Below are 22,239 nucleotides of genomic sequence, written 5' to 3' on the forward strand. Positions count from 1 at the left end.
GGTGTGACTGGCGTGCATCAAATGCGGTGAGACCAGTGCACTGACATTTCCTTGGAGTGAGACTTGTCGGCGAACGCTACTTAATTCTCGCGTATATAGTTTTATCGATCCCTTGCTGCCTCCCGTGCCCTTTCTCCCTCGTGTTTTATCTTGTTTCTATTCCCGCTCTTCATTGAAATATATACGTCTGACGTGTCGCACCCGGTGTTCTCGCTCCGTCTTAAGGTCTAGCGCGAGGTGCTAGCGGTGTCTTAAGTATCAAATGGAAGGCGACCAATAAAACGAGGAAAAATTGAATTGACTAGAGCAAAGCTCCACTGTCGTATCATGGGAGGAGCGAGACGGGAGATAAAGAGTGCGGGAGGCGGGTGGGACAGTCAAGAGAGACATTTATACGGGGCATAGGTGGCAGAAGTCTATTGTCTTAATTTTTCGAAAGCATTTGCAGTGGTGAGAGGAGATACGCGGGCAATTTTTTTAATAAGCGGGAGCATACGTTTACCCATTCTTAGCTATCGGTGAGGCTTCGTGTCGTACCGTTACGGGCAGGTCATGCTAGATTTTGGCGCGAAATACAAATGTGCACTTTGAGACATGCGGACTATACTCTATGACACTTATCTTCTGCACTTTGCGTGGAGGCAAAGTTGCGTGAAGAAGGTTCCGATTCTCCACTTCATGAATCTTCCGCGAACTCTACAAGTCTACTTTAGCTATCAGTGACGTATGCACGTGAAGTTACGACGAAATGTCATGTATAGTTTGGCGCTTAGCTTGCAAAAGTTGCCAGGTCGAAACCTGATGGAGCACTCCAAAGATATAAAAACAATTGGCATGTATTCTAAAAATTTAGACATACTGCTAACGCTAAAATCATAAACACATTATTTAACTGAAATTCGCCTCAATACCACACACTGGACTAGTAATGTTGGTCCAATGCGAGAAAAAGGTGCGCTCGCAATTAAACACAGTGTTTTTAAAGCAAAGCTCTTTACCTCTACCCCCCGAGGGTTCTTTCGCGACCGTTGGTGTCACCAGAAAACTCCAGCGAACAAACAAAAGAATCTACTGGCACCGCCGGGAATCGAACCTGGATCAAACAGACTAACAAAGCGAGAGCCCGTTGTCTTACCGATTTAGCTACGAGCCCACGCGAATACTGGGAAGACAGGTGGTGTACTCACCAAGCACATCTACGGGTTTACCCCCTGCGTTCTCGCTGAATGCCACGTGAAAGCGTCACACGACCACTCACGCCCGTCTAGCGGCCCTGTGCGCACCTTGCCCATGTGCTAAGAGTCACAAAATTTAAAGGAAGCTCACACCAATGCATGGCATCTCACTTCTAGTACGCCAATCTGCTGAAGCCTGTGGCCTCCAGTGTTCACAGCTCCTTGTCGTCCGCCCTTACGCCAAACCAAAGAATACATTCAAATACTCCTTGATGGCCACAGCTCCTTGTCGTCCGCCCTCACGCCAAACCAAAGAATACATTCAAATACTCCTTGATGGCCAGGCCATCACTCCAAGCCCCAGTATCAAGATCCTGGGCCTACATCTCGAAGCTAATACCAAGAGTGACGTCTCCTTGCAGCGCCTCAAAAACAGCATTAATCAAATCATACACATGATCAGGCGAGTTGCCACCAAGAAGCGAGGCCTAAAGGCATCCGGAACCTTTCGATTAATTGAAGCTTTTGTACTCTCGAGAGTTACTTACGTCAACCCCCTGTCTTCTTCTCGACAAGGAAGACATAGAGATGCTTTCTATAATGATTAGAAAGGCGGTCGAGCAGGCCATTAGTCTTTTCATGAGTGCGACCACACAGAGGCTGCTTAGCACGGGGCTCCACAACACGGTGGAAGAGCTGATAGAAGGCCATCTTTCTAACCAGAAGGTCCGACTCAGAACTGCGATGGGTAACCGCATGCTTCACCAGATTGGCTGGGAAGCCCAGAATGTCACTCCGCTTGACGCACTCCTTGACTCTTGGCGACTAAAACTAAAGATGATCCCTTTGCTTAGAAATATGAACCCCTCACATGACGAGGGTCACCGAAAAGCACGGGCTCAAGCGCTAAACACCACCCGCGGTGGGGATCATGCAGTTATCTACACAGACGCCTCCAAACATCGAGGGCAGCAATACGCCATCATCGTGGCTACCTCCAGAACCAACCTCCTTGCGTGTACCTCGCTTAGGAACCAAGAAATGACGGTAGCAGAAGAGGCAGCCGTCACCTTGGATATCACTCAAACAGGGGTTCGGAGGGTAGTCATCGATTCCCAGCAAGCCTTCTGGAATTACCAGTAGGGTTGGGTGTCCTGACCTGCACTGCGCGTGCTAAAAAACCACTCCCCAAACGGTTCCATTCAGCTCATCTGGACACCCCCTCACGCTTCAATGGAGGGCAACAAATACGCCCACCCAACAAGCCTGCGCTTTTACCTCCTGTGCAATGGAGCTGCACGAGGACAGTCACCCGCTTGTCACGTTCAGGGAGATAACCCAGCATTATCGCCTTCTGCGACAGACCGTACCTTCGCCTTACCCTGAACTTTCCAGAGAACAAACTACCCTACGGCTCATACAATCCGGGCTCCTTCCCACAGCCTACGCGTCTTCACTTAATGCATCCGAATCGCTACGACGCTGAATGTAAATTTTGCTCAGAAGTAGGAACACTCCGCCCCGTAATCGGGGTGTGCGACTTTAGCCCTGAGCACCCTCCTCTTCTTCCGTCAACTACCCAACACGAGCAATGGGAGATGCTGCTGTCCAGGCCCTCTCTGCCTACCCAGCTTTAGCGGGTGGGCAGAACACAGGCCGCGCGGGCTGCATATGGGCCCCACAGAAGAAGGAATCACTCCCCAGGGCTGCGCTCTGGGCCGTTCAGAAATCTGAACAGAAGTGTTTCTTCCTCCTCCTCCTTCTCTGCCGCAAATCTCGTCGCCTCCGTCCGCGGCGCAGAGACGGAGAAAACAGATCGTCTAACACCGGGTTGGAGCTTACTTTAATTTATAAAAAAAGTTTCCACTCTTGTGCTACACCAATACAACTCAACCAAACACCGTTCATGCTTCAGGCATTGATTTAACCTTAACAAGAATATCTCTTTGAAGAAATAAATGGTGTGGTTAAGTGCATTTCACTTCTCTCTGGTTTTGCTATTTGTAGAGCGATGTGAGTGAATTTAAGTGACGTCGCATGGGTAAGTTGTGTGTGCCGTTTACTAGCTTTGCTTTCCAACCACATTCACGGGGTGGATTGGCGTGATTTTTTTTTTCATTCATTTATTTATCTCGCTGTTATAATGCTAACCGTACTTAGTCTAAGTTGCACAATGCCTTAGCCACTGAGCCACCGCGGATGGTTTGCGCCGGTTTCAAACTTCTTCCTTCGAAGTTACTCATTTTGGCGTGCGATTTTTCCAGGACGGTGCCATCTTCCAGGAGCGGCGTTGTCCAGGCGTGGGTATCTGATTTGTCTTATCGTCTGCGGTCGGCTGGGGAATATTTCGCGGGGCAGGCATGCTCGTTTATCGCGTTCCAGATATGCATGCGGCGCATGCGCCTGCGTTACTGATAGCTGCTGCACAGTGAAGGAAAAGATAGCGTTCATTCGATCTGATGTGAGCAACCCGCTACTAAGAAAATTGTCTCGTGTGGAAAGGAAAGAAAACAAGAATGTCGACAGGCATGCTTTAGAGTAAGCGTGCTGAAATAGGCACACTTATGAATAAAGACTGCGTAATAAGCTATTTATCCTCGCGTCATGGAAATAGAGAATCACACCAATTGCCTGGCTGGCGACTGCGCTCCCAGAGCTATCGTTAAAACAGCAAACAGACGCACAACAAAATGATTTGTGTGGGCCGGGGGAACTAAACTGGTTGCTGGACGATATAGAGATATAACACGGGCAATGCGCGCAATAGCAATCTTCAATGCCACCATTTCTTCTGATCCTAGGAAAAGATACCATTCAGGCCAATGGTTACAGTGTTCAAGTCAACCGCACGCGTGATTTTGCTTGAATCATTTATTTGTGTTCTTTTTTTGGGGGGGGGGGGCGGGGGGGGGGGAGGGACAAAAATGTTGCGACAGTAGAGTATAGGAAACCATACATTATGGGACCACATGCGCCGTACGCCTGGGCTATTCGGCGCGCCATTGTGGAGGGCTACGGATCAATTTTGACCACCTGGGGATCCTGAACACGTTTCCAAATCTCGACGAACGCGTGTGCTTTCGCTACATCTGAAAAGTCCTATAGGAAACGGCAAATAGATTATGCCCTTTGCATTATTTAAAACGTCTAAGTAATCTATCGACCTGCAGGTATAGATTACAAGGTTATGGTATCTTTGGTAAGTAGTTTCAATAAAATAATGCGAGGAGTCGTTTGATTGTTGCAGCCCCTTTAAATGCGCGACAGCAATTTTAAACGTCATTTTTGGAATGAATATTTCGCAAGCACCTCTTGGGCTATGCGGAACGCATAGTGGTGATGGTGAGGGGATTACTTGCCACTTGTCCCGCCGCGGTGACACAGTGGCTAAGGCGTTCTGCTGCTGAGCCCAAGGGCGCGGATTCCATTCCGGGTCGCGGCGGCCACGTTCCAGGCGAAGAGCGAGAACGCCCGTGCGTTGAGATTTCGGCGCACGTTAAAGATCCCCAAGTGGTCAAAATTAATCCGCAGCCTTCCACTGTATACGGTGCGCCTCATAGCCCAGATGTAGCTTCGGCGCGTTAAGCCCCCCAAAATTGAGGCTTGTAATAAGTAGGACTTCGCGGGGTTCATTAAGGGGCGCTGAAATCTGGCTCGCGCGGGCGGGTTTTTTCGTTTGTTTTCTTTTTTCTTGCGTTGAAGAAGCTGCCGCCGCTACTTGGAAACTAACCCGATACGTTAAGCATTCGTATCAGAGAACTTTTTCCCGGGTGGCATAAAAGTGCGGTCATTTTTTGTGTGCGTGAAATGTAGTTACATTAAATTCTGCGAACCGAACCAGCCTGGGGTTTTTGTAAACCCAACCAAACTTTCAGGGTGAGAGAACTAAATCTTTGACGAACTTCGGCACACACATCCAACTTCCTGGGCAGGAATCGTGTTTCCTCGATTTTTGCAGGACCAGAGCTTCCATCTGTCGACAAAAAAGAGAGGGTGAGGGTGAGATGCAGTGTTACGCGCAGCTGAAGTGGGCTACACGTGACCTTGAATTACAGCAACGAAAGATGCTTGATAAAACGTTTGCTGTGGTACGACCCACGGGAACGAAAACTATGATGCCAGCGAGCCAGGACTTCAGGATTGGCCAGCGATAGCTTGCAAAGTGCTATAAGTACCTTTCTCGGGGCGGATCACCCCATTCGGCCGGCAGCTCGGTTGCTGGGGGGGCTACGGCAGTTGGTGCCTGTGCTGCCTTCCGCCATTTTTTGTTTGAAATAACTGGGAGTGGGGCGTGAACATGAAGGCTGCCGTTTTTTTACTCCTGGCAGCGGCGAATCTCCACTTTGGTAAGCCTGTTTGTTCTTCTGCGTAAATTTGAAGCCAATTAAGGGTTTTTATGTTCTATTGTGAATGCTTTAACACGACAAAGCTGGTTTAAATTCTTTCATTGGGTGTTTTTTCATGTCCCAAGAAACGAATAGACTTTGATCCCCGTTTTTAGTTGCCATTCTGCGCTTATTTCTCTTGCAACGTTTCACTTCATTTCATTAACTTGAATGTCCCCGAAGGGACATTGCGTAAGGGGGTGGGTTTTCTTTCTTTTTTTAAATCTTCGCGGCCGCTGCCTTCGCTTGCTCTACAATTTGTCTGTGGTTGCAGTTGCTAACGTCGTCGCTGAGTGCCCGCAAGGATGGTTCGACTGCGAAAATGGCCGCTGCATTGCAATGTTTTGGAAATGCGACGGAGAGAACGACTGCGGCAACCACAAAGACGAGACTGGATGCGGTGCGTGCTTTTGCTGCAGACCCCTTGGCTAGAGAGGGAAGGCTTCCGTAGTCTTCCGTTACGGCTTATGTAATGTATTTTAGCAGTTTATTTTTGTCGGTGTTGTCGTTTCTTGAAATACCAACTGTGCAAATATCAACTTTCCATTGTATTTTGTAGCGTGTCCGGTATTGGATGTACCACGGTTCACTTAAACCCCATTTGTCTTTAGCCGTATCTCCTCTCTGCTTGTTGCGTGCACTGCGCCTCGCTTCCGCGCGTGGTTAGGGTACCCTGTCATTTGTTTGTTTCTCCGTGGTCTGTATGCAGCCTTCCCTTTTTGCTTCCGCACTGCCGCCTGCTTCTTCGAATTTTTTTTTCTTTGCAGTTTCCTTATCAATGCCCCTTTTCCCCCTACTTACCCCATCGTTGCCTCCCTTTATGCCTCTGTACAGTGAACCTTCTCTTTCCGCGGGTTCTTCTCGGCCACTGCTTCCGTCTTCCTTCCGCCCTCTTCGTTAGTTTCTCGTTCCGCTCTTTCTCCCACCAGGCTCCGCTCACAATGCGTGCCGCTCGGATAAGTTTGCCTGCCACGACTCCAGCTACTGCGTCCCCAAGATTTGGCTTTGCGACGGCGAGGCCGATTGCCACGACTCCTCGGACGAGTTAGACTGCCATGGTACCAATTGCACCGGCTTCCGCTGTCAGAATCACGAGTGCATCCCCCAGCACTGGCGCTGCGACAGCACCGAGGACTGCGCCGACGCTTCGGACGAGCTCCACTGCAATGTATCCGCGAGCTCTCCTTCCCCTCGCTGTGACATCGACCAGGGCCGCTTCCCATGCCTTGACGGCCAGTGTCTCCTTCCTGAAAAGGTCTGCGATGGCAAGAAAGACTGCACTGACGGCGCCGACGAAGGAACATTCTGCAGTGAGTACTATAATACCAGCGAGTGGGTCGTGAACCTTCCATTTTTAGCTTCCCTCCGTTGCTATACATAACCCCGGTATGTTATCGGAACCACCGGAAGCTTGCCAAGTTTTCCCGCTCAATTTAATCCAATCTTCATCTACTTTAATCCAGGTGCCAGCAAATTTCATCCCATCGCAAACCTAACTAATCCAGCTATAGAAGAATGTTCAGGAGTGTTTTGTGCGAAATTAGGCACATCTTTGTGGACTTCGCTGTCCGTGGTGTGGTGAAAAAGTGACGTTTCTAGAGCCATTATGCGCAGAACATCTTATGCGCAGAGCTTAATGTTCATTTACTAACACGCGCAGGCCGTTGGGGCCGGGTGGTGCGCTGATCGTTTCACAGCGCCGTCGATAATTCACGTCAGAAGTAGTCTTTTCTTCGCGTAACAATGCCTTTAGAAGCTCCTTTGATAAAAATTGTTACTTAAATGCCCTTTGCCTTATTCTCAATGAAGCCTCTTCAACGTTAAGCATTATTTCCAGCTTGTATCGTCTGCGAGATCGTCAGAAATATCTCCTACTCGCAACGAGGGGTCGCTCGCTAGAGTAACCACACGCTGGCAAATCTGCTGACGTAACAACCCGAGCAGGCGATGCTTCTGACGATCTCGCCGGCTATCGGCACACGGTACCAACGGATCAAACGACACCCCTTCCTGATCTGCGTGTTAGTATACGTTCATTAAGCTGCGCGCATAAGATTTTGCGCATAGTGGATTAACAAACGTTTTCACCACACAACTCGCGAAAGTCCGCAGACCTGCGCCTAATTTCGCTCAACACTCCTTAACATCCTTCTGTTGGCTAGATTAAATTGGTTGGCGCTTGCTGTAAATTGAATGGGGAAAACCTGTAGTTATGCAAGCCTTCAGTCTTTCCATACGGCCGTCACATTGTTGCTGAATTATTTTCCGTTGACGCCTCAGTGGCATGGTGGCCTTACCGAAGGATGCCCTCTTGTAATCTTCATCACCCCTGCCCTTGTGTCTTAAAACGCTTGCTTCGGTCTCCCGTTGACCAGAACTATGCTCGTGGCTCATTGGCGGAGTGCCGATTAGTCTGACCGGAAACGACCAATGCAGGCACGGTCAGGTAACCGCCTAGTTTTGAAACTCAAGGCAAACCTTGCGGAGGTTAATTTGTTCGTTGGAAGCGTTTATTAAGGGTCATTAATTTTTCTTTCGTTTCTCTTCAAAGCGTGTTCTCTGCTACCGTATACTGTTTCTGCGTTTCATAGTGCATTGTCCCTTTGTATTGCGCCGCTCGAGTATTGCCGCTGTACCTCCTTCCCTTTTGCCCCAATCGCAGCATTTCATATTCTCTTCAATGTTGCAACATCACATCAGCCTGAAAATTATCCGCTGCGGCCATCCATTGTCGAGAGCCGTTCACTACTGACCTGTAGCTTTCTCAGTGCTTCCATGCACAGTCCCATGGACGCCGTTCAGCCCGACTCAGTGATTCTGCTTTCTCGCTCCCCAGTTCTGACTCGTTGCCGCGTTCCCACCTCTGCGGTCTTCTTCGGTACTTGTAGTCTCCCATTTACTTTCTCTCCACTCAACTTTCGAATCTCGAGCTCGACGTGCAAGCGCTTGCTGTGCTGTTTTCCTACTTATCGCCGGTATTTTTTGCAGAGGTCAACGAGTGCAGTCGGAAAAAATGCAGTCAAGGCTGTTTTGTTTCCTCCAACGGATCAACATGTTACTGCAACTCGGGTTTCCGTCTCCTGGCAGACCACGTCTCCTGCTCTGGTACTGTCCTTTCTTTTCGCTTGCTTATGTGACGCGGTCTACCCTTACATGACCATTTTCCTACCCTCATTCCAGATATCGACGAATGCGCCGAACAGCCGCACCTTTGCAGTCACACTTGCACGAATTCCCCCGGCTCCTACAAGTGTTCCTGTCTTGAGGGCTATCAACTGGCCGATGCCTCATTCTGCAAAGCTCACGACCCCGAGCCCCTTCTCCTGTTCTCGGACTCGAAGCAAGTGCGTGGTATCTGGCTCCGTTCCAACCGCTACTTCGAGGTCCATCCGGCCGAGGGCCAGTCCGTTGGTGTGGAGTTCGACAGCGATCAGCGGCGCGTTTTTTGGACGGACGTCTCTACGCAAAAATCTTCCATCCACTCCTGTCTGCTCGACGGCACTGGCTTCCAAACCCTCTTCACTTCTGGTAAGCCCACTTGTATTTCCAGCTACCTGTTAACTTCTATTTCGTCCTCTGAATTTGAGGCAAACTTCACTTCTACTGTGTGCTTTTCCAGGCGTTCAAAGCCCAGCCTACCATACCGGCATACGGCTAGCTAACATTCGAACAGCCTTCACTTGTTGCAGTACACTTTTCCCCATTACACCCGCTTTCAACAGGTTCATATATTCAGTTGTACAGGTCCTCTCGGAAATGAATGGAGCACAACGGTGGAATGGGTACAAGCGGCGGCGGGACCCAAAGAGCGGCGTTCCGCGGGAGCGTTCGCACTGCCCTATCTCATAAGCTTAATCGCTGGAGCGTCAGGCCATGTGTACTAATTTTAAAATGGTAGCGCTAGGCTGCGCGGTGGCGCAGGTTCCATTGCTGCTCCCAGTCGGCAGTAGTGACCACATCCACAGCTTTTACGTTAGCACAAACTGCGCGCGCTCGGAAGCGTGACTTGTTGCGCTCCTTGAAGTGAAATTGAGTCCTAATAGCACAGTATTGCCTCTTTTCGGCTTCTCGTGGTGTGCCTGTGCGCTGCAAGACCTTACAACGTGACAGCGAAATATGCCTCAAGATTATAAAGCACCACAGGAGTTATGTCTTGTACCGCGTAGGCACGCAGCGAGAAACCGGATAGGCAGGCAACACTACGCCGCATGTGCACAAAGCATAATTACTACTGACCGCATCAAGCCACGTTTCTGAGCGCGCGTAGTTTGTGAGAACAAAGAAACGGCGGATTTGGTCACTGCTGCCGGCAGACAGCGGCAACGCAACTGCTTCGACAGTCTAGCCTAGCCCTGCTCTGTGGGAGCTCCTACCCGCGGCCTGACGCGCCAGCACAACTGCGATTAATCATATCAAATAGGGTGGCGGGGGCAGTGCGAACGCACCCGCACAACACAGCTTCTTGGTTCCCGTCGCCGCTTCTACGCAGCGCAGCAGTTCGGCCACTGCTCCCATGCTCCGTTTACTTCTGCTCGGGCCTGTACTTCAGCTGTTCTTTCTACGTTTCCCGCAACCGTATGCAGTCCTTCCCTGGCTGCAATGTCTGCTTCTCGCTGCAGTTGCCAGATTACTTGCGCGCGCACGCATACGCACAGTAACACTGAATATCATGCCGGCCAGAAGATGCTCAGCTTGTCAAGAGCGCCCTTACCACGCCATAAAACGTTACTATACGGCGCATTTTCTGTGTACATTTTCGTGAACTTCCACGACCGTGTTTTTTCCAGAACACACGCTCCTTGAAGATCTCTCGCTGGATTGGGTCACGAGCAACCTTTACGTCACGGACTCGTTCGGCAAACGAATCCTTGTCTGCACTCTTGATGGCCTTTCCTGCTCCGTTATTGTCAAGGACAAAGTCGACTCGCCGCGCGCCCTCGTCGTAAATCCTGAAAATCGGTATAGTTCTACTTTTGTTTCTGGCACTGTTCTCTAAACTTTGAGCCATACACTAGTCTTTTTTTCTGTTACTGTAATTCCCCAACGTTCGCGTCCTGTTTCTCGTGAAGCGCCAATGTGCTTCGCGCGTTGACCACTTATGTACCCGGCATTTCCAGGACCATGTACTGGACGGATTGGGGATCGGCACCAGCGGTCTGGCGGTCCAACATGGATGGCACGAATGTCCAGGCCATCGTTTCTACCGACCTTGGTTGGCCGAACGGCCTTTCGTTGGACTCCCCTGCCAACAGGTTGTACTGGTGCGACGCCAAGCACTCCAAGTTGGAGTACGTCGACCTTGCTACTATGCAGCGTACATCTGTTCTGAGCGAGGCCCTATACCATCCTTTCGCCCTCGCCGTGTTCGAAGACACCATATATTGGAGCGACTGGGCTTCCTTCTCGCTAGATTCAAGTCACAAGCTAACCGGCAAGCAACACCATCGTATTTTGCGTGAAAATGACAAGCACATAATGGGCGTCCACGTCTACCACCCTGTTCTGCGACCGCGGGGTAAGTTGCTCCTCCTTGACCCCACACCCATTTCGCTAACCGCATCTTGTTTCAGGCCTCGCCAATCCATGCTGGGACAATCCTTGTGCTCACATCTGTGTACTTTCTGGCGATTCCTATTTGTGCGTCTGCCGCATCGGCTACAAGCTCTCTCCGAATGGCCACTCCTGTGCAGGTTAGCACGTTTCTGCACTCCCTCTTCGACGTCTTCGTGCGTCCTATGCAGCTGTCGGTCCTCCATCAATGTACCCCTCTTGCTGCTTGCCTGCACCATTCTGTTCCGTTGTGCTCGCGTTCAGTCCTTTCTTTCATCTTGCAATACCAATTGCAGTTACAAAGGACTCCAGCTTCGCGATCATCGCTGAAGAAGACACAATCTTCAAAATCGATCTCGACCGCATCGGCGCCCCTTACCCCGTGCTCCTCCCAGTCTCGGACGCACTCATGATCGGTGCCTTGGCGTTCGACTGGCCGAACCAGACTCTGTACTTCAGTGATAATCGGAAGGAAACCATATCTGCCCTCAACGTCAACAACTTTGAGCTCAAGTGGGTACTTCTCTCCACATTAGCGGCCCTTGTCACTTGCGCAGCAGCCTTCCTCTTGCTTTAATTTTCGCTCTATTAACTGCTTCCCTTCTACGTAGGATCCTTCACGACCATTTAGGGTCTGTCTTCGGCATGGACTTCGACGTGGCCCACCAGCTGCTTTACTGGGTCGACGCGGACAAGTTCACGCTTGAAGCCTGTCGCCCAAATGGTTCGGGGCACGTCATCGTCCTCGATGACCTTCGCCGCCCTGTCGATGTCGCCCTCTACCCGTTTTCTGGGTAACTTTTCCCATGATTCGTTTTATCTCGTTCCAACACGCTGTTTCAATTTCATTTATGCATGAAAATATACGAATCTATCCATATTTGCATTTTCTTCTAATGCACTTGTCTGGCACACGCACATTTGCACGTACGTACACCCCTTGTCAAACTTGTAGGACACTCCTAGGCCTTTTGCGTCGGACTTCAAAGAATTAGCTTACAAAAATTGCCAATTATTTTGCGACGATAAGTTCTGTGGCTTTCCGGCATAAAATGTCTCATCCTCGCTCCCCCTGCGCACTTTCGGCTTAGCCGAGAAAATTGACTGTACGCTTATTCCTTGCATGTTTAAATTGTTGCAATGTCTCCGCCACACGCCTTCAGTCGCCTGTTCCCCGTTCTCCTTTCAGGATACTTTTCGTGCTGACCGTTGCCGACAAGCCCGCAATTACTTCGTATACAATGGACGGGCGGAACCCAAAGACTCTCCCTCTCTCCACCCTCCTGCGGCCGGTCTCCCTCGACGTCGATTTGGTGGCTCGCAAGCTCGTTTGGGCTGATGCAGTACGTGGCACCATAGAGTCCCTCGACCTTAGCAACGTCTTCACTGGGTAAGCACAAGTCCCTCCTTGTCGGCTAGTCACCATGGTAGCTGTAAATTGAACTACTTTCTAGCTCCCACTGCTGGCACGCCTCGTGTCACAGGCCCAAACTACATTTCGCCTCCAGAGCAGATTCCCTGCTGTCTTGTGCTTTTACTTCTGCGCGCATTCTAGCTTTTCTCTGCTCCGTTAACCATTTATCTTCCCTACTCTGTCCCGCCTTTTCAATGTTTTCTCTCAGCACTCCATTCATCGTTCAGCAAGTCAAGGAACACGTATCTTCAATGTCTGCGGCCCACAACGAGATTCATTGGACGTGTCGGGACAACGCAGCTCTTCACTACATCGACCTCTCCCAGCAGCCCCCAGTTCATCGTTACGTGCCGTTCCGGTCTGTGCGCAACGGCACTTTTTCCCGGAGGGTACTCTTCGCCACCTTGGTGCCAGCATTTGGTATGTACTTTCCTCCGATATTTCTCGCTCGACTGCTTACCAGTGTACAAACGGAACAATGGCGTTCGTGTCAAACGTTCGTGCACTTCCTTTGGTCGCTGCATTCTACCTGCTTTAGTGCGTCGACTTTACTGCTTTGCTCCAAATAAGTCGCTCATTCAGCAGTGCAGAAGTGGTACCGCTGCACACGAAACTGAATTACTGCCCCACGGTGCTTTCCCCTCCAAGGAGCATAGCGGCAGCTCGTCCATGTTATCCCGTCAATTTGTTTCAAACATTTCTATGGTCATTTCCCGCGCGCCCCCCTTTTACTGTTAAGTGAAGACTCTCAACTGCGCGCATCCCCTTCCGTTATAGGCTCTCATCCAGGTATTCATTCAATTTCTTCTACCCGGCCTTCTAGTCTCTCCTCCTTATCTCTCTCCGTTATTGTAATCGACGCCTTGTAGCGGCACTTCGTGAGCACTAGTTAATCTCCTGCCGGCCGATTCGTAGCTTCCTTGAGCTCCAGGTCAATTCCCATCTGTCATTTCTTCGCTTCCCTTCAGAGCCTGGTCCTTGCGGCGTCAACAACGGTGGCTGCTCGCACACATGTCTCCCGGTTCTCGCTACCCGCCGATCCTGCTTCTGTCCCCCCGGAATGGCTCTCAATGCGGACAACGTCACCTGCCGTGGTACCTCTTGCTTCCATAACTCTGCATTTTGCTTCTCTCATCACTGTGCCTAATCTCTACGGCTGCAATGCATGTAGTAGCCGCTCAGACTTAAGTCGGTTTCCTTACTAGCGCTGTTCTGAAGCAGTGACGTTAAATTTTCGAGTTGCAACAACCGTTACCACAGCCACCTTTTTAAAATTCCACCGGTCTATTCAGTCGAAAATGGGACCTGTCGCCCTCACGAGCTGCCCTGCGCTGGAGTTTGCATCGCCGCCATCTACTGGTGTGATGGTCGCCAGGACTGCCCTGACAACGCGGACGAGAAGGCTTGCGGTGAGCGAGCCTCGGACGAGTTTCGTGTCCTTGACCGCTACTACTTTCCAGACGCTGCCACCTGCCCCTCGGATGACTTCTCCTGCGCTAATGGCCATTGCATCGGCAAGGCATATCACTGCGACGGCTATGACGACTGCGGTGACCTCTCCGATGAAACGAACTGCAGTAAGCTCTCCTACGCTTCGCCAGCCTCCTCAGTCTATCCAAATAACACAGTAGCTTTTCCCTGAGGGCAACATACCCTCGAGATTGAGGCTGGATCGTTTCTCCTGCTGCCTTATGCATGCTTGTCACCCAGTAAGTCCAACTTTTCTCTATTGCGCCGTATCCTAATCGCGTCTGGCAATTTACACGATTCTTCGCGTGTGCTGAATCTAGTAGAACTACCTTTCGTCCCCATGTATTGTCACTGACCCGTTCGCTTCTTGCCCTTTAACCTTTAAAAAGCCCTCCTGTTTCACGAGGTTGCACTGAAGCTTCTGCGCGTCTACAGCTCGGCAGACCTGCACGCCCAACCAGTTCACCTGCACTAGCGGTGGATGCACTCCTCTCCTCTGGCGCTGCGACGGAGAGAAAGACTGTCCCGCTGGCGAGGACGAACTCAACTGCGGCAACGTCCGCTGCCCCAACGGGCACGACCGCTGTGCCAACGGCCAGTGCATTCCGCACGACTGGAACTGCGACGGCCATGCCGACTGCACGGACTTCTCCGATGAAAGAAATTGCAGTAAGCGCTGCAGCTATTAGTCGGTACTATACGCGCTATCTGGGTTACTCTATTTCCGGAGTCCCTTGCCTGCCGAGGTAACGCTTCCTTGCTTCCCACGGTGGTCATAGCAGACCTCTGCTTACTCCGTGTGATGCTTCGATGCAAACACCCACCTGGGAATGCAAGCTCACTGTTAGCGTGCTTTTCAGCCATTGCATTGACGGTGCACAGCCGGTCATTCGCATACCTTGTCTTCCCAGCTGAACCGTCAGATTGTTTTCCGGACGACTTTCACTGCAAGAATGGCCAGTGCCTCGACAAGCGCCTTCATTGCGATCATGACGAAGACTGCGAAGACTCCTCTGACGAACTTGGGTGTGGTACGTCCATTTATGCCTACTGGTTCCGCGGGACAAAATTGCCTCCTATTTCCGCTCACAGCACTCAGTCAGATTTGGTCGCCCTAGCGCACAGCCGTCGGTGCACTGGCTATACTAATGCACTGCGACTACCTTGTCTTCCAGGCACTTAACTCATCTGCAGTCCTCTCTTCTCTTAACCACAACTATGCATAACTTGCTCTGTCGCGCCCCTCACTCGTTAATAGTTGCGGTTCATTCCCTCGGTCCCCTCGGAGCATAGTTTCTCACTTTGTATATTAGCGCCTATGTCCCTCCTGCTGCCGTAACCCGCTACGCATCTTCATACCCCCATAAATCAACATCGTCCGGGTTTCTATGCTCCTCGCTTGCCTTGGCAGTCATATTCCCGGATCTCACAACTGATTTCTTCTCGCGGTGCCTTTTCAGATTATGGTAAGACAAACAAGTCTAAGTGCGTTCATGGCATGATCGACTGCGGGGACGGCCACTGCATTTATTCTCATGACCTGTGCGACGGATTCGCGGACTGCCATAGCGGCCGGGACGAGAGCAACTGCAGTAAGTTTGTCTTCCGCCCGCAAATGCGCCGGAAAGAAATTTTAAGTTTCCCCTCCACTCTACCTTTGCCCTTAGCCCTATACTGTTGGAAAGAATAAAAAGGGGCGCTAAGACTAAGTAGAAACGCACACCACGTCTGTTTAGTGCCCCTTTATTCTTTCCAATAAGCATGAGCTAACTAGCTCAGTTTTGTTAAGCCCTATACTGTAATCCGCAACTGCGACCTCTGCACAAGCTATTCTGCTAGCACCTGCTTTTAGCGGAGTGCTGCCATCAAGCCATTTAGCAGCTTCACGGCTTTCAGCCGGCGCGCTTGCCCTCGTGTTCACCTGTCACTCTTCACCACTCGCGTCCATAACGGTTTCCCGGTGTTGCCTTTCCCGCACTCCCCCTGCTCGCTTGCCCTTTGCTCTTTTTTTGCCCCGACCACACGACTAGTGTCAATGCACCAGTGCCCTCAATGTTGTCTGGTCCCACCCTAGCGTAATCCCATGTGGCTTTACAAACGTAACCCGCGTTTCTCTTGCTCTTCAAAAAATGCACCCGCTCTTGGCCCTTTCATTTGCAGGTGCGTGCACTTGTCCACTATACTTGTTTCTGTCGGCAGCCTTTCCCAATTAAGTTCACATATTCCGTCCAAAACCTTGCCTGCACGAATTTAGAGCCCGCTGTTCCCTTGCGTGGAGTGATTTACGCAAGATTTTCCACCCTTCCCCCCCCCCCCCCCCCCACCTGCAGCCTCTGCAATCTGCCATTCAGCTCAGTTCTTTTGCCCGTACACCAAGCGCTGCATTCTCCAGAGCTGGCTTTGTGATGGCGACGACGACTGCGGCGACAATATGGATGAACTTCTACCTATTTGTCACCCCACTACACCCAGTCCTATTGCCACAAGTGAGTTTTTCAAACGTGCAAGCTTAACAGATTTGAACACATCACTGAACCTAAACGCGGAAAGGACACTGACGACATAACGTAGTCACCGCTCTGGAGTCTTCCCTTTCATCGTTACTTTTCGCAAAGTGATCGTAATATCTCCCTTATGCACTAGTGTAACTTGTTTCAGTTCATGCCGAGCTCTTTAGGACTCGATACAATGATTGCCTTTCTTTTGCTCCGCTTGCTGCGTTACCGGGCAGTTTTCGCTTCAGTGCCCTTCCAGTAACAGTATCCACATTGATGCATTTACCCTGACCTTTGCAGCTGACTCTGCTTGTTGGAGTGACGAGTTCCGGTGCGGCTCCAAGGAATGCATTCCTTGGTCACGCGTCTGCGACATGCATCTGGACTGCGCGGACTACTCCGACGAAGGCAGTCACTGTGGTAACGAGTCGCGCCATATTTATTCCTGCCTTGAGTTTCTTCACTTCCTGTATCGCAATTTTCACTTCCGTCGACCAACTACCCCCCCCCCCCTTTTTTTTAACACAATTAAGTCTTCCTCTGCAGCCTTGACATTTCTACTGTATCTCGACACTTCCCCATTCACCAATAAGACTCCGCGACAGGTGCTGTAAACATTCTTGCCACCACGCACAACTTTCTATTTTACTTTCGTCAGACACCCACTGTGGCACGGCTAATGGAGGCTGCGCCCACGTCTGCCGCGAGTCTCCACTGGGTCCACAATGCTCGTGCCACCCTGGCTACCGGCTCAACGCAGACTCCAAGGCTTGCGATGGTGATTACCAATCCTTCGGCATCCATTCGCAATCTGACGATTCCTTAATTTCTGTCCTTACCACTTGCACTTCAGATGTCAACGAATGCGGTACTCCAGGCCACTGCAGCCACTTCTGCCAAAATTCCAAGGGCAGCTACAAGTGCACTTGTGCCGATGGGTATTCCCTTGCTGCTGACCATCGTTCCTGCAAAGTTCAGCGTACGTGCCGCTGCAGTCCTTTGTGTGCCCTCCGCTTACTTCGGCGCTTTCTTCCAGATGGCGAAGCCTTCCTGCTGTACATGCTTCCCAACCAAATACGCAGCTTCTCTATGCGTGGTCATGCCCAGCACATACTGGCCCGCGACGACTTCTCCGACATGTACGGAATGGACTACCGGGTGGCTGACAAATCCATCTACTGGACAGAGATGGATGAGGCAAGCTTACGATCTCCTTTAGCCGGGCCTTGTCTCCATTAGCAGTATAGCATGAGAGCAGGCAAAAAAAAAATGCGTACTTTCCTAAACATTCTGACAAGTATGAGAGTCAAACCTACAGCCGCTGTCTCCCGCTTGCTAGTCCGCGTTGGTCTAATGTTCCCATTTTTTTTTCCAGGGTACCATCAATGTCATGACTCTCGGAAATGGGAAGCATTTCACGCTTCTTGAACAAATTTACAAGCCCTTCCACATCGCTGTCGATTGGGTGGCCAACAACGTATATTTCACAGACGGCTGGGTCCACATTCAAGCTTGCGAGCCTACGTTCAAGCATTGCGCCGATATCGTAGACACCACTTACCCCCACGTCAATTCCTTCACTCTAGCTGCCAACGACGGGTCCGTTTCCCCTCATTTCTGTCGCGTAATACAAGATGCACGAGCTACTTACACCCGCACGGGTGTAGATTCATGCTGACCTTGGTTTCCAGGCTGATGTTCTGGGCCGTGTGGATGGACGTCGTCAAGCAACCTCATGGGCTCGTCGAGCGTGCTAACATGGACGGCAGTGCTCGGACCACTCTGCTGACCGACAAAATCTTGTGGCCTTGTTCAGTTACTGTTGATACAGTACACAAGCTTATCTATTGGGCTGATGCCAACAAAAACATTCTGGAAAGCGCCACGTACGATGGAAAGAACAGGTACATTCTTTTTCCCTTATTCCGCCAATCCCCACGACTTCTGCTCGCATACGCACTACTCGTCCTATACATGCCTTGCTAACGTGGGCAGGTGCGCACTCCTGTGCCGCCCCTACATTGTTCACAATGCTGCACATATTTTTCTTTTCGTCCTCAGGAACACGGTCCTCGGTGTCGGTATCTCCAGTCCGTTCAGCATAGCTCTCTTCCAAGACTGGCTCTACTGGTCCGACTGGGGCTCGGACTCTCTCATGGCCTGCAACAAGCACACAGGCGGTGACGTCACCCTCGTGCACCATGGCACAGCCAAGGCCACCGTGCTCAAAGTGTTCCACGCCGTGCACCAGCCAAGCGGTATGCCTCTCGCTGCACTGCACTAAAACCATTCGGCGTGTTTTCGGCTAGCTTTGTCCCAGTTTTCTTTCTGCCTTTAACTTTGTTGCCGTGCCGATTACCGCCGCCCTCTTCCTAGGTGTCAACCGCTGCGCTCACAATCCGTGTGGCCACATATGCCTGCTCAACCCCACATCCTACATGTGTGCGTGTGCTCATGGCTTCACGCTCGCGAAAGACTCTCAGACCTGCGTCGAATCCGGTACTCGCTTCTCCACCATCCCTTGCAATTCTTCAGTGCCTAGTCTTTCATTCATGCGTTCCCTTCGTTTTCTCTTCCTGCTAGATGACCGGTCTTTCAACCTCAGCAGTTCTGACGTCCTTGCCCAGCCGTGTAACCCAGTTTGCCTTAATGGCGGCCGATGCTTGTCGGAGAACAGCTCTTACTTCTGCAAGTGAGTACACATCTTGCTCCTCCCCCCCCCCCCCCCACCCCCCCCCCCTTCGGCTCAGTGTATTCTTCCCCCTCCAGTTTCCCAGTTTCTACAAGATCCGTAAATGCTGCAGCCCCGCTCATTCGGCTTCCTACCAACACCAGTGCTTCCTACGTGCCATTCTCGTACCCTCAAACAGAGCATCACCCTTAGTTTCTTACCCCTTCTCCCATCCCTCTCTCCTACCCAGGTGTTCAAATGGCTTCCAAGGGCCTTCCTGCGAGCTCCCCGTAGTGGTGGCCATGCCGCATGTACAGTCGAGCTCCCGCTCAACGGCGCTAGCGGCAATACTTGTCACCATCCTATGTGTCGCCTTGCTTGTCCTCGGCTACATCCTCTACCGCAGACACAAGTACCACTCCCCTTCCGCATCCTGTCTTCCTCCCTGTTCACTTCCTGTCTTCAACTTTACTGCTATGCCTACTTCCCTCTCGCACAATATTGTAATCCTCGCTACCATTTTGTACTTGCTCATTCTTTCATTACTCGTAATCGCGTCCTTCAACCTCCTGTTTTGTCTTCTGCATGTTCCATCCCAGGAACAAACTGGCAGCCTTGGACTTCTCGGTTAGCTTCAAAAAGCCCGTACTCGGGAAACGGGAGGGCCTGCTGGACAACGAGCATCCTGTTGCTGCTGCTGACGAGTCCACCACGGCTTCTCCGGACTCTGGCTTCATGAATCCGGCTTTCGGTGGTCGGAAGGCAAGTACTCGTTTCGATCTGTGTACATCCAAATACCGCCTCTAAATATTCAATCTGATCGCTTCAATGGCTGCAGTGTATCGCGGTGCTTTTACTAGCTTGCGCTTCAAGCGTAAACTTCTGATACGCAGTTCAGGTGATCCGCATGCGCCCCGGCTCGTCGTCGGCCCGCTAAATTGCCGACAATACTACAGGCCCTGCACTCCGGTGGTCCCGTTAAGGAATGCGTAGCATGCACAACTTCCTACAATTCCTCGAGTCTCTTGTGTTGCCTTTCACTACATTTCGTCCCACACCTCTATACTGTACGGTATTTGTTTCCATTCCGCCACCTGAACCTGTACCTGCGGTTATGCTAGCTGGATGCCACGATTTCGCCCGCAGATAATTTCCAGATAATATTCGGCAGCTGGCCTCCTATTAATCTCGTGGCAGTCTTCACTTGCCTGTCCATTGCCTTTACTGCTTCCCGTTAGCTTTAATTTCATCTTGCTTTTCCGTGCCATGCTGACTCGTGTTCCCTTGGCCCGTTTCTTTCTTTGCTGCAGTCTCTACTTCTGAAGAATGATGGAGAGTTCAAGCGATGGTCCTCCGATGACAGTTCTGTAGCAACAGATCCTGGTTCATCGACGAGTGCCAAGCACGACCAAGTGTTCTTCTTCCAGAAAGTGTAGTACTCCGAAGCACGCCTGCTGTTTAATCGTGTGCATTTACGTTATTTATACACTGTTGTACTATACAAGCTGTGCACCTTTTAAAATGTTGCTGTTCAAAATAGCTTTTACCTAACAAATAAAAGTGCTTATTTTTACTCTTTTGTGCCTTGTCGCTTAATCCCGCTACCATTCTATGCAAGGCCGTCTCCGTAGTTAGCGAGATACTTCCAGTCCCACGCTACACAATCTCTCCAGCTTAAACATCCTAACCGTTAACCTGGGGGTTTCTCGCACACCATTTTGCATCGCGGAACGTTTCAGAATTTAACTTTGCTCCCCAACCACCGTGTATTCAACTACATGTTGTGCAGAGGTGCGATATTGGAGCCCCGTCAGGCTCATTCTCGAGCAGTGAATGACGTTAGCTTAAGCAGGTGACTTTCCGCTGGCCTCGGACCGTTGCTTTCTGCTCGTCATAATAGAAAGGCGCAATTGCAACCAACCAAATCATCGGATGGGTTTAATGTTCCCCTCTAATTCTAGTCGCTACACGTTATTTTGGGGGGGATTTTTGTGCCAAGCAAGTGTTCGGTACTACGACGGTTGTAACAACGCATAGCGTATGGCCTGTATTAATGCACCGGTTTCCCTTAAATATGCGGTTACTACATTACCTTTTGGTGTTCGAGATAAGTTATGGATGGGATAGGTTAGGAATACGGGTTAGGTATTTCATTGTAGTTCCAAGTTGTTCGTGATCGGTTACTTCTAACCGCCACAATGCTACAGATAGTCACCGTATTGGTTCGGTTACCTTTGTTTAGGCTTGCTGCCTGCTCTTCACCTTAGATCGTTGTGCCGATATTTAAGGACTGTTCGTAAAGTGCCCTCTGATTACCACTTTTAAGTGCTAAGCTGCGATTCCCATGGCTTTTAGGCTTTCATTTATCATTCCCTCTGCTGCACTTTCAAGATTCGGCTACACCGGGCCTTCACCCAAACACGCTGCGCACACAACTGCGCAGTAGCCACTCTTGATGCTGTGATTCGAACGTCCCCCCCCCCCCCCCCCCACCTCTTGCTTACGTCGCATAGATTTTCTGCATTAGTTTACCTCAGTTTCACGGGACACTCCAATTCACTTCCATGGGAATTTCGTCATTGCTATACGGATGGTCGTAAAAAAAACTTACCTCTCCAATCACGCCTAACTTTACGAGGGAAACTGATTTTCAAAAGCATTGCAGTGTGGAAGTTCCACGTTTTAGCCGTGTCACGGCTTCACTGCGCAGCTGGTTGTATCAATGTCTTCTACGCAGGCAAGCATACTTGTGTGAGGGGAAGGCAATGCAATGCTACGCCTTTTCCTTGTGTCTTCTCTAAGGCTTTTTAAACGGATCAAATGGGGTGCGCAATAGTGTTGCGCAATCCTAGGGCACTGTTGAAAACCGTCTCTGGGCTCATGCTATTAAAATCCTTAGGTGTCTTATCAAACGAGGAAAGTTACGGTAGTCGTAGTCGTCCTCGTTGGCGTCAACACTAACGGTGCCAAGATGGCCGCCACTGTAAAGGAAAATTAAATTGGCTTTATGTGGGATTTGTACCCGGGTCGCCAGAGCAGCAGCCAAGAGCTCTAACCACAGCGCCAACCCGGCACCCTG

General features: G+C 50.7%; 1 protein-coding gene across 1 annotated transcript; it reads left to right on the forward strand.

Moving 5' to 3' along the window:
- Positions 1 to 5,361: 5,361 nt before the first annotated feature.
- Positions 5,362 to 20,733, forward strand: LOC144174994 (vitellogenin receptor Yl-like). The gene is made up of 31 exons (XM_077704005.1): positions 5,362 to 5,521; positions 5,835 to 5,960; positions 6,490 to 6,870; positions 8,549 to 8,665; positions 8,741 to 9,088; positions 10,348 to 10,519; positions 10,678 to 11,075; positions 11,131 to 11,250; positions 11,407 to 11,623; positions 11,722 to 11,904; positions 12,300 to 12,500; positions 12,733 to 12,944; positions 13,493 to 13,618; positions 13,817 to 13,933; positions 13,985 to 14,101; positions 14,430 to 14,663; positions 14,906 to 15,025; positions 15,455 to 15,586; positions 16,325 to 16,480; positions 16,790 to 16,909; positions 17,148 to 17,267; positions 17,343 to 17,468; positions 17,526 to 17,686; positions 17,865 to 18,088; positions 18,181 to 18,393; positions 18,551 to 18,747; positions 18,866 to 18,988; positions 19,073 to 19,181; positions 19,411 to 19,572; positions 19,760 to 19,922; positions 20,471 to 20,733. Exons 1-31 carry the CDS (start codon positions 5,473 to 5,475, stop codon positions 20,594 to 20,596), a joined length of 5,370 nt encoding a protein of 1,789 aa, XP_077560131.1. The 5' UTR covers positions 5,362 to 5,472; the 3' UTR covers positions 20,597 to 20,733.
- Positions 20,734 to 22,239: the final 1,506 nt, after the last annotated feature.

The sequence above is a fragment of the Haemaphysalis longicornis genome, unplaced genomic scaffold, assembly GCF_048455015.1.
Source record: "Haemaphysalis longicornis isolate Haplotype H1 unplaced genomic scaffold, Haemaphysalis longicornis Haplotype H1 scaffold_1, whole genome shotgun sequence".
NCBI lineage: Eukaryota > Metazoa > Arthropoda > Arachnida > Ixodida > Ixodidae > Haemaphysalis > Haemaphysalis longicornis.